Source organism: Lactuca saligna, chromosome 2 (genome assembly GCF_052625555.1).
Source record: "Lactuca saligna cultivar CGN05327 chromosome 2, ASM5262555v1, whole genome shotgun sequence".
NCBI lineage: Eukaryota > Viridiplantae > Streptophyta > Magnoliopsida > Asterales > Asteraceae > Lactuca > Lactuca saligna.
Window position 1 is genome coordinate 169,303,136 of NC_136418.1, and position 15,300 is coordinate 169,318,435.

Here is a 15,300-nt window from a genome sequence, read left to right on the forward strand (position 1 = left end):
AGATGTGAACTCGTTGGGACAATTATTTATGTGACATTTGTCTTCACCGTACTTACCAGGGTACATACTAAAGTCCTGAATTATAACCAGAATCTCCCGTAAGAGAGCGTGACACTTGTGTATGGAACTATATGGGACTGACAATCCCACACCCTAACTATTAGCTACAGTTAGACTGGTAGGTATGGGGTGACAAATGTCATTAACATTCTGACGCTTGAAGAACGTCGCAGTAGGCATATCAGGTCATAGTACGGTTATAAGAACTCACATGGGAAACAACGACACATTTAGTTTACAGGAAACTTTTATTCAAATGATTTTATATAATAATAATAAAAGTACATATTACTATTTTTAGTATGAAAATAGTTGTACTTTTCAGGATTTTTAAAACGAAAACCCACTATTAAGGAAAATATTAGATTTTCTGGAACTAAACACTATCATTTTATAAGGAAAGGTTTACAAATCCTCATACAAACTCTTATGAACTCAACAATTTAATTATTGATACTTTTCAAAACCACTTGTATTCTTGGAAAATCAGTAAACAGTGACCCACAAAGGTTTTTGAATATAGGGTGCAACAGTGTCACGTCTTATAATTTTTGCTATATGTATTTAGGGTCAAATAAACAATGATTTGAATACAAATGTAATTATAAATTATCAATACGATGTTTGTAATACTTTGATCTCTATTATTCAATTGTTATGATACTGTAACATGAAGTCACCTACCCCCAGACGTTGCCGTCGTTCCCGGTTTGGGGGTGTGACAATTGGGGGCAGTAGTGTTTGACCTCAAAATTTGGAGACATTATCTTTATGGGGTCCGCTGTATTGTTTACACGGATCACAAAAGTTTGAGATATTTTATGGACCAACCGAACTTACACATGAGACAACGCATGTGGCTGGACACGGTCAAGGATTATGACTGCGAGATCCTTTACTATCCGGATAAAGCGTATGTGGTAGCGGATGTTTTGAGCCGCAAGTCGGCTGGATCTTTAGTTGGAGAGGCATGTATGAGGAATTGAGGATATATGTTGATTTTCCGCTTTTGGGTTTTGGGTTTGATTAGAGAGGCACAAATAGAAAGAGTTCGGAATGAGAACCAGAAACATGAAAGTATCAGAGTGCAACTTTTTAACTATCCAAGTAACACTCCACATAAACATAATTTCTTTTAACAAACATTAGATTGTATTATCAACTTTAATTATAGTGATTAGAACTATGTTTCACACTGAGTGACTGATAGTCATGTCAACAAAATGAACCGCCATGCTAAAACTTGTCATGATAAATATAAAATATAAAGGTAACAATAAAAAAAATCACAATTGCTAGTCTCGCCTGCCTAATGCCTTCTTTTTACATTTTAGCAAATAAAATATAAAAGACTACCCATATGTGAATAAAAATGAGTAGTTTGACTTTTGAGAACAATAAAACTCATTTTCCTGCAAATTGTTGCATCTTCTTTCCGTAAAAATCACATAAAATTTCCCTTTTAAAGTATCCCGATACATTCTTGTAAGAATATCTTTATACTCATCCATCTCAACATCGATATAAATATAATCAGCATTCACCACCTCCCCTTTGCTTTAAATCAACCTCATCCGTATCTTCCTTATCAATCATACACAGGTTCATTCTCCATTGTTATTTCTTGTTGAGAGATATGGACTAAAGTCTTTACTTGAAACATAAGTGGTAGACTGGTGGTTATAACTATATTTAAAAAAAAAAAAAAAAAAAAAAAAAAAAAACCCTTCAAATCAACCGGTATTTATTTTTATTATAATATAAAAGTCACAACCTGTAGGCCGTATAGGTTATTTGTTTACAAGTTAAAAATAGACGGTGCAACGCTTACATATCACTGGTGCGTGACACTAACCCAGAATACTCCGATACCTTCGTGGCTTTTTTTTTACCAACCGAAGCTTTTGGAATTAAAAAAAAAAAGCACACGAAAACAACATAAAATAAAGTCTGAGAAACATTTAGCGATTCATATTTCATGTATATACCGGTTGTTAGCAAGCTTGGTTTCAGTAATTCCAAAGATTGCCTCCACCGGAATGATCAGTTCCATCATCCGGTGGACTGGAATCCATCCTCGGAGGACTTATCAGCATTCCCTCTGCCATGTCAGACCACAGATTGGGTTCATGTTCATCGCCCATATATGCACCAGTAGGGGCTGTACTTGTAATGCTTCCACCACCAGTTTCATACCCATACCCCGGTGCTCGAGCGGCAGCTGCTCTCGCAGCTGCTGCACGGATGTCATCAGCAGTTGGACACTCCGGAAGTGTACTTGAAATAACAGAGTCCGGAAAGTTTAGAAGTACATTCCTACCTTTGAGTGCCAATGCAGCCACGTCATAAGCAGCGGCTGCCATTTCCGGTGTGGCATACGTGCCAAGCCATATGCGTTTGGTCTGGTTCGGTTCACGAATTTCAGAAACCCATTTTCCAGCTCGCAAACGGATACCACGGTAAACAGGGTGGCGACCGGAGGTATCATTTCGGGGCTGCTGGAAACCGGAGGAGTTGGGAGGTCGACGATTAGCCATGCAATGTTATATGCTTCGGTGTCCGTGTGTGTGACAGGGTTTGATGAATCGGGTGGTTTTATACTTTTATAGATTCTGGTGGCGGTCGATCCATCCGCAAGTGGCAGCCGTGAATCTTTATTCCCTGGAGACGTATTGCGGAGCGTGGCGAGTTCGCGGACGCCGTATTTATAGAAACGACAAAAGTTTCTGAAAGAAAATGTTTTTCCAGAATATTTCAACGTCACCCTCTATTATATAAAAGTAGTATTACTAAGTACTAACACCTTTTATCATAAAAATAAGCATCTTAGTCCATGGAACGAAGGAAAGATTAGGGCGAATCTAAAAGAAGAAAAGATTAGAACCAACCTAACAGAAACTCCGGCGGACATAGGCGGAAGGCCGGAGATAGCAGGTCGTTAGGTGGCGGCTAGGTTTTTGTAAAAGATTTAGGGTTTGTGGGTATTTGAGAGATCGTGTGTTAAAATGAATTGAAACTTAACACAAAATATGGGTGAAAGCTAACCCAAGAAAGAGACTGCCTGCTTTGCTTGTGTCTCAGTTCTGACTTCAAATGTTGGCCCTTAATCCACAACTTCAAGCTAGCTATTTTGATACTTTACCCCCTTTAATTGGCACAACTAAATCTAAAATGCAGTTTAACAAAACTAAGCTACAAAAATAACAACAATCAAGGCTTTCAAGACTAGTTTGATAATTTAAATCAAATATATTTTTAAAAAGCCCATACTTTAAGTAATATACTTAATTGTGTTTTCTGGCTCACCGGCTAAGTCATAAGAAAACATATTTGAAATGATTTTCGTGGGAGAATTAAAAAAAATAGAAATGATTATATATGTTAAAAATGTTTGAAGCAATCGAATTAAAAAAATATTATCTATCTTACCCAACGAGCTACTATTTGTTTACTCATTTGGTTAGTAGTAAAATTTGAATTTGTATTCTAAATCATAGCCACAGGTGTAATTAGGAGTTAGTTTAGGAATAGATTATAATATTTGTATTTATCGTTTATAAAAAAAATGTTTAAAAAAATTGTTTTAAATTGTTAGTTGTATCATTTTAACTGGTTTGTAGGTTGTGAAACTGATTTTCCTTTACATGGAATATTAGATACACTTTAGCATAATGTGGTGCTTAAGTGGCCCTACGTGAATTATTGTTTGTTTTTTCATTTTATAATGGGTGTTTATATTATTCATTCATACCACAAAATTGTAAAAATGATTTCCGTGGTTGGTAATTTTTTGCGGTTTTGATTCAAACAATTTGGTCTCGGATATTTTGTGTTGTTTGAATCTCTATGATTCACATTTTGCTGTGATTTAGGTCCATACCTAACCTAAAATGATCAATATACCCTCTAAAATAGTTTTTTTTTTAAACTTTATTTTATTTACTTTCATATTTTTTTAAATTAAAAAACCAAAAAGAAATCCAATTTCACTCGCTTCTTGAGTCAATGTCTTCTCAATCTGAATCTTACCCTAAAACCCACCATCATCAACCTTGTGGCACCATCTCAACAACCGAGATCCACATCAATGCGGTTGTTTACCATCTTCATGCTTCATCATCATCTTCATCAGATACCAATTCAACTGGTAATGAAGGTTAGATCGATTTCCCCAAAATCGGAACCTAGGGTTTGGGTTGAATGCATACTCGACAATGGAATGAAGGTTATATCGATTTCCCTAAAGTCAGAGTTTGGCAGTGACGATGATGGTTTGAGGGAAGTCTAGCTTGTCTCGTCTCCCACTCCCCCTCTCATCTGTGTCGTCTCCATAACATTCAACAACTATGTTCCTGAGAGCTCTGGAAGACGAGGTCCTTATTCGGGCGAAAAAGGATGTTGATTAAAAGGGTATAATTTGCACAAATTCCAATGTAATACTTATGTACAGGATGTTTATTCGGCACATGATTTGGAGAGAACGTCTTCGTTTAGGTTTGCTTCTTCATCTCTAGGTTATGGGGTTTACGTGGCTGCTCCTGCTTCAACAGTTGTGATGGATGTGCCATGAGAAATCCGACTTTGATTTGGCTTTTAAAAATGTTCACGATTACCATACAATTTTTACTCAATCACAACCACAAATTCAACAAAATGGATGAAGTTGAACTCAATTTGCAGGTAAATCGATGGCAATTGAAGAAAATTATGCCTTTTCACAAGAACCCATTTTAACTCAACCCTCCTTACTAAATATCCTCCAATTTGAATTGATACAAACTGTGAAGTTGTAACGACCCAAAATCACGACTGGAAATTTCTTTTAAAACATTACTGAAGCCATATTTATAAAAACCGTATCATAAGTCATAACATAATTTTCGAGTTTTAATTCAAAACATAATCTCATTATCAGAGTAAAACACTCCCAGGCTAACTAACTATGGTGTGTGCACTGCAACCTCGCCGAGCTCCTCTTTTGAAAACTGAGTACCTGAAACCAAAAACTGAAACCGTAAGCCCAAAGATTAGTGAGCTCCCCCAATCTACCACATACCATACAATAACATATAAAGCACATATTGGACCTTGCCCACTGCATCAGACCGAGGTCCGGACTAACTGGGACCTTGCCCCCTACATCGGACCGAATTCCGGAAACTGACTGGGATCTGGTCCCCTGTATCGGACCGTAGTCTGGTCTAACTGGGGCCTTGCCCCTGCATCAAACCGAAGTCTGAAAACTGATTGGGACCTTGTCTCCTGCATCGGACCTGAGTCCGGACTAACTGCATCGGACCGAAGTCCGGAACTAACCGAACAAAGCATAACATAATCATATCAACTAGCCTGAACACACATATATTGCATACTACATCGGGTCGTAGCCCGGAACACATAACACATAAATCCTGTCTGAGCTACGAAGGCATCAAACATACTAACTACTGCATCGGACCGAAGTCTAGAAACTACTGCTAACTAAACATGCCGACATTATGGCCTTAGACCCGTTCCTACTGGAAGGAAACTCACCTTGTGATGCTGACTACTGACTCCTGAATGAGAAATCCCCGACTGTTGCTCCGAGTGCTTCCCAGCTATCATGGGAAATAAAATACTAAATCATAATAGGGATTCTCCTATGGGTAAAATGACCATTTTACCCCTATTATGGCATGGTCACAACATGACCCAAAAACCCTCAATTCCTTCTAAGCCCATCCATGGCCCCACTAAAGGCCCACTCATGGCCCAATTTGCTCTATTGGGCCCAAAGCCCTTTATTGGACCTTACTCAAGCCCAATGCTAAATCCTTGATCCTTAGAAACTGAATTTTGATGGCCCAATAAGGCCCAAGGAACCTAAGTCTCAACTCAGCCCACACCGAGGCCCAAAATGCAATAAGCCCAACTGACTGCGTTACGCGGGGCGTACTCTAATGTACGCTTAGCGTACTGGCCTGCTAGAGAGTACGTGGGGGGTACCTGTAATTACGCTCAGCGTACTCATTCTGTTAAGACACTTTCCATTAAGCACTTAATACCCCGACTCAAGAGCCATAAACTTAGATCTAGGTCTTATTCTATTCCCTAATCCATAAAGTTGCTTGCTTTATGGCTTCCATGACTTACATAAGTCCCAACTCCAAAACCCATGTTCTAATTCCATGAAAGAAGGTCTTAACTCATGCATGAACTCATTGGGACCATAAAGATCGAAACTTTACTGCTTATGGGACTCATATGACTCTAAGGGAGGCAACCCTGGTCTTGGAAACGAGCTTAAGTCATAAAGTCTCAATCTTGGGACCAAAAAGGTCCATAAACTTGTACTAAGGAGATCTAAGAGGTTAATCATCAAGCTCAAGACTTTTTACCGTGCAGAGGTCCAAAATGAACCACTTATCCCAGATCTACAAGCTCTAGCTTCAAAGGTTCCTCCTTGCCAACCTTCTTCTCTTTGCTTCTAAGCTTTAATCCACCAAAATGGGTTCTCCAAGGTCAAGATCTCATAAAATGAAGATAGGGATGTTCTAGGGTTTCCTATGAGGTTGGGGAGGCTGATATGGGGGCTAGGGTTGGAGCTATAATGTCCTTTATATAATGCTTGTTTAAGAATTAGGGTTTTTAAGCTGTTAGCATACGCTGGGCGTAACTCCCGTACGTCGGGCGTATGCCTATAAGACCCGCGATCTTTTGCCCCTTTACGTTGGGCGTACTCAGCTAAACACACGCACCCCAACATGCATGAATCGTCTTCTATGCAAACTTTTCTCTATAAAGGCCATTCTTGCCAAATCTTCAAAGTATCATAACTCCTTCATTCTATATCCGATTCTGATGAACTTTATATCCACGGAAAGGTGACGAGAAACCCTACGTTTCTAACAACACAACCCGGCCCGAAAACTTCTCAAACAATAAATCTAAATTTAATGAAGGACTAAAATGCCCTTGGACTTAGCCTCTGAAACTCCATAAACGAATATTTTAGAACAGGGCGTTACAGAAGTCCTCACCATCATCATTGACTTACAGAACCTTCCCGTTTTCCATTAGGTTTGTCTTGAGGCAAAAATCAATTGCAATGTTTTACAGATTCCGATCGGGTAAGGGTAGGTTTTGACGATTTTGGTTGAGTGTTATGGCAGTCGATGGTGATGATAGCGGATGGTAGTAGCAGTCGGTGGTGGAAAATGGTGGTGATGGTGGCAACCATTAGTGATGATATGTTTCTTGAGTGTGTGTGTGTTTTTTCGGAGAGATGGAAAGAGAAATGGGATGGATGGGCATTTTTTTATGTTTTTAGTTAAAAAATAATAAGTAAATTAATTTATGTATTTCAGCAATTAAAAAAATATAAATTATAAGGGCATTGTTTTTTAAGTATATAGGAACCAAAACTAATAAAAAGATCCAATTTTAGACCATTTGTGCACCACCAATTTTTTTAGAATAAATCCACATAATTTTGCCAAGAACAAAGACTATTTTTGCAATTTTGTCTATTTATACTCTCAGTACTAACTAGATGTATAGATGTATCTTTATCGTGGTGTGTGTGGATATGTGTGTATAGGGCCAGGCTCGTCTAATCAGGGGTACATTAGTAATGATGTATGAATATAATCACTACAAGAAAACTAGGCATTAGAGGTAGGGCTGTCCAAATTGTACCACGGAAAACCACCCAACATGCTACCAACCGAAGTAAGAAGGTTGTTAGTCAACATATTTGGTAGCCAACATGTTTGGTTGGTAGTACCGTACCAATTGAATAATCTTGGTATGATAATGGTATAAAATTATGAATACCATGATCAAGGTTTTGAAAATCGGACCGGACATCGAACCGGCCGCCATACCGGGTCGATGGGTCAACCGGTTCAACCGATCGGACTGGTCCAAAAAACCAGATGAACCGGGTGATGTCTTTATTACATTATTATTGTATTTAAAATTTTAAAATATTCCAAAAAATATAAAAATAAACTTTAAACCAAAAATACCAACAAACATAAGTTTTCAAAATTAGATAAAAGTACCAAACATACAAAGTGCCATAAACATAATTCTCCAAATCATGATTATATTCTTAAAAAAAAAAACAAAGTTCACAACATAAACATCAAAATACCATGGTATGTATCAAAATACAAACTTCAATCACAACTTAATTTTCATCTAAAGGAATCCATATCAATTTCTTCTAATGCAACTTCATCATCATCTTCTTCATCATCTTCAATATGAAATACAAATTTAGTTTTAGGAAAACTTAGACTCAAATAGAAGAATAACAAAATATTGATAAAATAACATAAAATACTGACCTTGAGAAGCTTGGGGTTCAACCATTGTTGATTCATTGTAGTTTGGTGGTTCTTCTTCAACCATATTTTCCAATTCATTATAATTTAGTTCACCTTCTGGTATTTCATCAACCACCCAAAACTCAATTTTATCAATACTTTCATAATCGATTGGATCATAAGATTTTTTGTAATCCTTGAGCCTAGAAAAATATATTAATATGCTTTTACACATAAATAAAGAAAGTGAAAAAAGAGTTTGAAAGTATAAATTACCTATTTTGTAAACGCAAATTATAATGAACATAAACAAGATCATTAAGCCTTTGATGCTCCAACCGATTCCTTCTTTTAGTGTGGATTCTCTCAAAGACACTCCAATTCCCACACCCGGAAGAAGAAGCATTTTAGCTTAAAATTCGAACTGCAAATTTTTGCAATTCCGTAGCATCTCCACCATGTAATTTCCACCATTCATCTAATGGAAAATTACAAAAATAATATCATAATATTTTTACTACAATTCACTATTAATATTTTTACTATAATTTACTATTAATAATATTTTGAAAAAAAAAGTTACCTGAACGAGTAGTATTACGAGAAGCGAAAGCAAGTTTTCTACCAAAACTACCCTCATGCTCACGAAACAACTTTAGTTGGTCCATGAGAGTTAGACCATCCACAGTACCAGCACTACTATAATACTCAATCATATCCATAACCCCCCCCCCCCCCCCCCAACCACCTCTGGTTTCTTAGAAAAAATTTCTTGATCATATTGAAAGACTAGATTTAACCAGTAAGCAGCAGCATGAAGACTCATATGCAACATCCTATCCCACCGATTTTTAATGATGTTAGTATACGGGGTGTACAACTCTCTATTGTTGCGAAAAAGTTTATTAATTCCTTTTTTTGCCCTATACATCCCTTTGTATACATAACCTAAAAAACATAAATTAAAATAATAAAAATGATAATATATTTGTAAACATCATTAAAAACTATATATAAAAAAATAAATTATACCTAAAGCCGGCTTCTCATCCGATTCACAAATCCGTAAGAGTCTGAGCATTGGGGTCATCACTTTTACTATGATAACACAATTATTCCAAAAGCTTTCATTCAATATGGTAAGCTTAACTTCTTTTTTCTTTTCTAATCTAATCACTTTTTTATAATCTGGGGATGTAACCATAGCTTGCAAATCATGTTTGTGATCACATAAACTCTTCAATGCAATAAATGCAGTACCAAAACGAGTGGCACCCGGACGAATAATCTCTGTCCAACCTGGTCTTTTTCTTAACCAATTTAATGGCCATTTGTGGTTATAAATAAAAACTGTAAACCTCGATGCAAGTGTAACCAAATCAGCGACTTCATGCATCTCCGACATGTCCTTCATAATCAAGTTCATGCAATGTGCTGCACAAGGAGACCAAACAATGGACGGATACTTCTCACATAACAATCTTCCTGCAGCCTTATAGTTTGTAGCATTATCAGTGACTAAATGAACGACATTTTGACAACCAACAATCTCAACAATCTCACTAAATAAGTTGCATAATGTTTGAGCATTACTCTCAATATCTGAAGCATCAACTGATTTAATGAAGGAGATTCCTTTTGCACAATACACCATAAAATTGATAAGGGATCTGTGTCTTGTATCCCGCCACCCATCACCCATAATTGTACAACCATTTTCTGCCCAGTAACATCTATAAGAATCAACTATAAGTTGTACGGACTGTTTTGCATCTTTCAACAACGTGACACACATAGCATAATATGAAGGCCCCGTGTATCCATGACCCATACTAGCAACTTTGCTCATTGCTATTTGGAAAATGGGAGAATTCACGTCATTCATAGGTATGCAAGAATCATAAAACCACATAGCAAGAGCTAGATCTGTATCATTCCACCTTTTCATACTTTGTAGTGTTGCCTTAATCGATGGTTGAGAAGGATCATGCATACCTCGTGAAAAAAGGTGGCACGGTTTGTGTTTGAGAGGTAGGAGGAGCTTTTCTCTTTCCATCTTTTTTTTGAGTTGATTACTTGATTGTTGGGTGAGTATTTGAACATCATCATCAACATCATATATGTTATCTACATTAACCCCCGCAGTATCACCAAGCACACCGACACGTTTCTCTTTTGTTTTTTTGGCATTATCATCCAATGAACTTTTCATGACAAACTTTATACCTCCTAGACAACCTGTCACTCCAGCAAGGTGTTGTTTCATTCTATTGATACCTCCACCGTTATACGTTTTTTACAAAAAGTACAAAAGTACTCCCATTGATGTGACCAAGAACACGAAAACCAGTGCAATTGGTTTCAAGAGATTTCAAAGTATTTCTTTCGGGCATCATGATTAAGTCGTCCGAAATCAAGGGTTAAGGGAAATAATGTCTTTATATTGTGATTTCATAGGGTTTTTTTAGTGCCAGTAAAGATGTAGAGCAGGTCTATGATGACCGATGATTGTGAGAAGTTCAAGATTCTAGAAGTGTTGGAGTTATTTATTTTTTGGGGGGGAGTTATGATACCATATTAGGTTATAATTTCTTCTTGCATTTTCTATTAAACATCAATATATATAATTTTACAACGGTTTGATATAGACTTATACAAAAAGGCCCAAAATAGGCCCAACTATAATCACGTATAGTTGGATACATATACAGCACTAATAAAAACTAATGACAAATTGAATTATTGCAATAACATATTTCATAACATTATTAATATAATAATTATCTAGAAAACAAATCGTTATCAATTTAGGTTCATAACTGTCACATTTTAAAATACTATGCAATTTAAGAGATCAACCATGTTACAACCTCTATTATCTTAAGGGTCTCAAAAACATATTGAGGATGTAAATTTATTTTGGATCATTGTGAAAATCATAACATGTTTCTTGTCAATTACCGTCTTAAAATTCATACCATGTTCTGTTTTTATAGCTTTCACATTTGGATGGGTGACACTTTGTATGACACCAAAGTTGAAGTTGTATGTTTGCAGCAAATGATTAGTCAGTATGCCAAAAGTTCCTTTTCCATTAAAAAAACGGTTAAGTTGGTTTGCCAAGACAATTTTTTTCTTTTGATTATTTATTATTCCTATGGATTACTTCTCCCTCTGTCACTTTTTGTAGCAACACCACTCTTACAAATATACAACTCACGAAACCATAACATTAAAAAAAATACAAGAAGAAGAAGGACCATATGCCAAAAAAAAAAAAAACGTAGCCCTAACCATATGAGTTATATGACCATCTTCACATGCGATGATATTTGGGATGCGACTTTCTTGATCTTTGTGCATGCCATTCTCATTTGTAGTTCTGTTAAATCAAGAAAAAAAATGCTTTAGATACTTACGGAAGATAAAAATCCAAAAAATATAAAAATACTTTTCTAGTTTAAGGAAGATATATAAATATAATTAACTAACTAGGAACTAATTAATAGTTTGTGTAGTTCAAAGGAAAGTGACATACTACATATATATAGTAATTATGGCTCTGATTCTTGGTAAACATTGCATGCAGAAACTCCTATACTTTTGGAATTCGCATCATATGATGACAGAACCTTTCTCTGCACCCATCAACATCATCATCATCATCATCATCATCATCTTAACACAATATTACATGCTACCTACACTACACTAAACCCACCCCAAGGGCACAGTGGTAAATTCACCGTGAACAACAATTCAAACCAATAGAAATAAATTTGTAACTACAATAGTATATAATATAGGGTCATGAAAAAGGACATAATAGATAATTACCATTGGCTCAAAGTCTGGACTTGATAAGTTCACTGTCAGGTTTCTCATCAACAGTAACACCTCAACATTCAAACCAAAAACAAATTAATAAAGGATCTTTGTTATGTTAAATATACAATCCAACATATCTATGTTACTAAAATAAATCTACCAATCCACTTTTCATTTTCTTTCAACTTTTTGCTTATTGCTGATTTGGCATTAATTTGTATTGCCACATCACACATCATCATTGGTTGGATGCCACATAAGCAAAAAGTTGAAAATCATTAGTACGTTGCTATTAAGAGTAACAAAAAAAAAAAATAAGTGTATAAATCTAATCATTATCCTGACTCACTGTTTCAAAGTTTATAGGATCCATCTCCTTCAGTTTCTGCACATGCCCTTTACTCTCTGGATCAAAAACACTTCCAATAAAGCTATAAACTTCAGAGAAATCCGGTGTACCTGAAGAAAAAAATAACAAAGTTAATTACAAAAATACCTACATCTATATATAAATTAATATATAGACACATGCATGCATATATTAGGAGAAGAAGAAGGGTACCATAGAGGACAGAACCTTGTTCAGAACTTGGCATTTCTCTATTTGAGCTTCCTATACCACTACTCCTTCCTGTCCCCTTCGATCCAGTGTCAGCTGAAATGCAATATAATAACTAAGTGTCAATATCTTATCTTATAGAGTATAATTTTATAAACATGCCTGATATACATATATATTATATATGCAATGAAGAGATGAGAGATTACAAACATGCATGCATGCCTTCATATCCATGGAGATCATATTCAATTTCATCTTGTGGTGGTAAGATTCGACCAGATGGGCTCAAAAGCAGGGAGGTGTCATGATCCCATGGTGAGTATCCAGATGCAAGCCCACTCAGGGAAGATGGATACCCCAATGATGCTTGAAGTGGCAATAAAACTGCCACACGATTAATTAAAGTCAAATTGTGAAAAGATTTTGAAATTTATATAAAACCCACAGCATATCATATATATATATATATAATATATGTTATACTTATGAACAAACCATTTTTGGGAGCTTTTTGTGGATATGGATGTGTGGCCTTGCGTTTGGGGCGAGGTGGTGGAACATGTGCTATTGATCCGTTCTTTTGGACCTTTAGAAAGTACTTTTGGGCATGACTTCGTATCTGAAAAATATCATTAATTACTTTACTACCATGCATCAATTCAATCTTAATTAGGGACATATTGCATTTTTAATTAATCTAGCTAAAATATCTACTTATTTTCAGTTACTCATATTCTATATATATATATATGCACCTGAATTACTGTCTTGGAACCAACAAAGTCTTCGATTTTCTTCCAGTCACGATCAAATCTGTGAATTACAGAAAGAATGATATAATTAAGGAGGTTTAAAACCACTAATCGTCATTTCAATAGATCTTGCTTCATTAGGACTAGCCACATGAAATACACAATCATGGAGTTTCTGAATCCATTTTACTCTATATATCCGTTTAAATTCCTTCTCTATCTTAGTCCCTTCATGCTTTCCCTATTATCAAGGAGGTGAGAGTTCATAAGTAATTAAGCATGGCATCACTAGTGAGATTGTGGCTTGTATATCTCTCTCTGTGTTGGTTAACTAAGGTTTACTTGTTTTAGCCTATCTTATTCACACGAAAAGTATATTTTTACTGTTAAACACTTCATGTAAAATTGTAAATGGTTATAGAAATTGAATTACACATTAAGATATCTTACATTTTTTAGTATCAACATCATCATTAACTACTAGTATCAGTTATTGCCATATTATACAAAATTAATAATTATCGTACTCTAAAGGTACAATAAGCATGATGAAATCAAAAGCAAAAAACCTTGAAGGCTAGAAACCTCCCACGCTCCAGATAAATCAATCGAATCAAACAGAGATGATAAGGATAACTCTTTCACGAATTCAAATCATATGATCAAACTCAACATCGAATCGATAAGTTAAGCGCTATTCAGTTTAGATATTTAAAAAATAAACAATCAAAATTACTAACAATTGAAGAGCTTCAAGGAACTTATCGTGTTCTTCTTCAGTCCAACTCTCTCTGGACTTGGTAATAGTATAGGGCTTCCGTACCTTCTTACCGGAACTGTCCGTCGGCGTCGAATTCGCTGCCATTGACGACGACGACGAAGGCGTAGAGTTTTTATTCGAATTGCTCATCACTATTCTTATGAATGCATAGGAGGATTCCAGAGAGAGAAAGGGAGAGACAGAGAGACAGAGGGAAGATGGCTGTGCAGCGTTTTGCAGTCTCGTCAGTCTGTGTGTGTGCGTATGTTGTGTGGTTCAGGTGATCTGAAGCTGGCGCGTTCAATTAATCGCACCACTTGTTAGACGTTTGTTTTCCATTTTTTGTATTAAGACCTTCTATTTTGATAGATTTGACAAATTTAACCCTAATTTAATCAATTCCCAATTTGGTAACCGATTAGATTCATGTCTCCAGTGAGGAACCCACAACACATTATAATTCTCATATTTAATCATCTCGAATGATTCGTGGTAGTATTGCTCTTTAATGTTTATTTAAAAATATTCTTTTGCCCAATTCTACAGAGTAAAAAATTAAAAAGGTAAAATACAAAAAAATATATAAACAATTTTGTTGTATAATATATAAATATATGTATACAGTATACACCATAGAAATTATAACAAACGGATCAATGTCATAGTGATGGTTTTGTGGAAGGAAGGAGGTTTATAAAATTGTACATGGCTTGACATTTTTGTGGTCTGATATATATGCTCGGGTTTGGACCTCAAATTCGACCTAACATTATATACATAAAATTGTTGATTAAACAATTAAACGTAAAGTTAGTAAAGATAATAATTTATATCCAATCACAACCCAATAAATAACTTTTATCAAAGTTAAAGATAATAATTTATATCCAATCTCAACCTAACAAATAATTTTTATCAAAATTTTATGTGAGACATATTACATACACATTAGATTCTAGGAGTAGTGTCATGGTTATCACCGTGTCATTTTAGATTTTTTCACAGTCACGTCACTACCATATC

The 15,300-nt window shown here is 35.7% G+C and overlaps 1 protein-coding gene and 2 pseudogenes across 8 annotated transcripts; all 3 read right to left on the minus strand.

Moving 5' to 3' along the window:
• Positions 1-1,787: 1,787 nt before the first annotated feature.
• LOC145029324 (ethylene-responsive transcription factor ERF026 pseudogene) lies at positions 1,788-2,616 on the minus strand (annotated as a pseudogene).
• A 5,627-nt stretch (positions 2,617-8,243) lies between these two features.
• Positions 8,244-10,641, minus strand: LOC145030363 (uncharacterized; annotated as a pseudogene).
• Positions 10,642-11,449: 808 nt separating this feature from the next.
• LOC145032706 (protein REVEILLE 8-like) lies at positions 11,450-14,567 on the minus strand. 8 transcript variants are annotated; one of them, XM_078981606.1, is made up of 9 exons: positions 14,258-14,567; positions 13,521-13,578; positions 13,261-13,384; positions 12,988-13,149; positions 12,766-12,858; positions 12,553-12,662; positions 12,213-12,272; positions 11,914-12,013; positions 11,450-11,757 (listed from the first exon to the last, which is right to left on the minus strand). In XM_078981606.1, the coding sequence occupies exons 1-8, from the start codon at positions 14,425-14,427 to the stop codon at positions 11,930-11,932; spliced, it is 861 nt and encodes a 286-aa protein (XP_078837732.1). In that variant the 5' UTR covers positions 14,428-14,567; the 3' UTR covers positions 11,450-11,757; positions 11,914-11,929. The 8 variants fall into 8 exon arrangements, with proteins under 8 accessions (XP_078837732.1, XP_078837735.1, XP_078837733.1 ...); XM_078981609.1 differs by having other exon boundaries at positions 12,781-12,858; positions 14,258-14,566; XM_078981607.1 differs by having other exon boundaries at positions 12,781-12,858; positions 12,976-13,149; positions 14,258-14,566.
• Positions 14,568-15,300: the final 733 nt, after the last annotated feature.

Excerpts from the sequence above, each read along its gene's own strand:
- LOC145032706 (XM_078981605.1), bottom strand. The coding sequence starts at position 14,427 with ATGAGCAATTCGAATAAAAACTCTACGCCTTCGTCGTCGTCGTCAATG. Across the intron at positions 13,579-14,257 it reads TTCCTTGAAGCTCTTCAATT|ATTTGATCGTGACTGGAAGA; the intron begins GTTAGTAATTTT and ends TGTAATTCACAG. Across the intron at positions 12,273-12,552 it reads ATCCTATAAACTTTGAAACA|GTGTTACTGTTGATGAGAAA; the intron begins GTGAGTCAGGAT and ends TTGAATGTTGAG.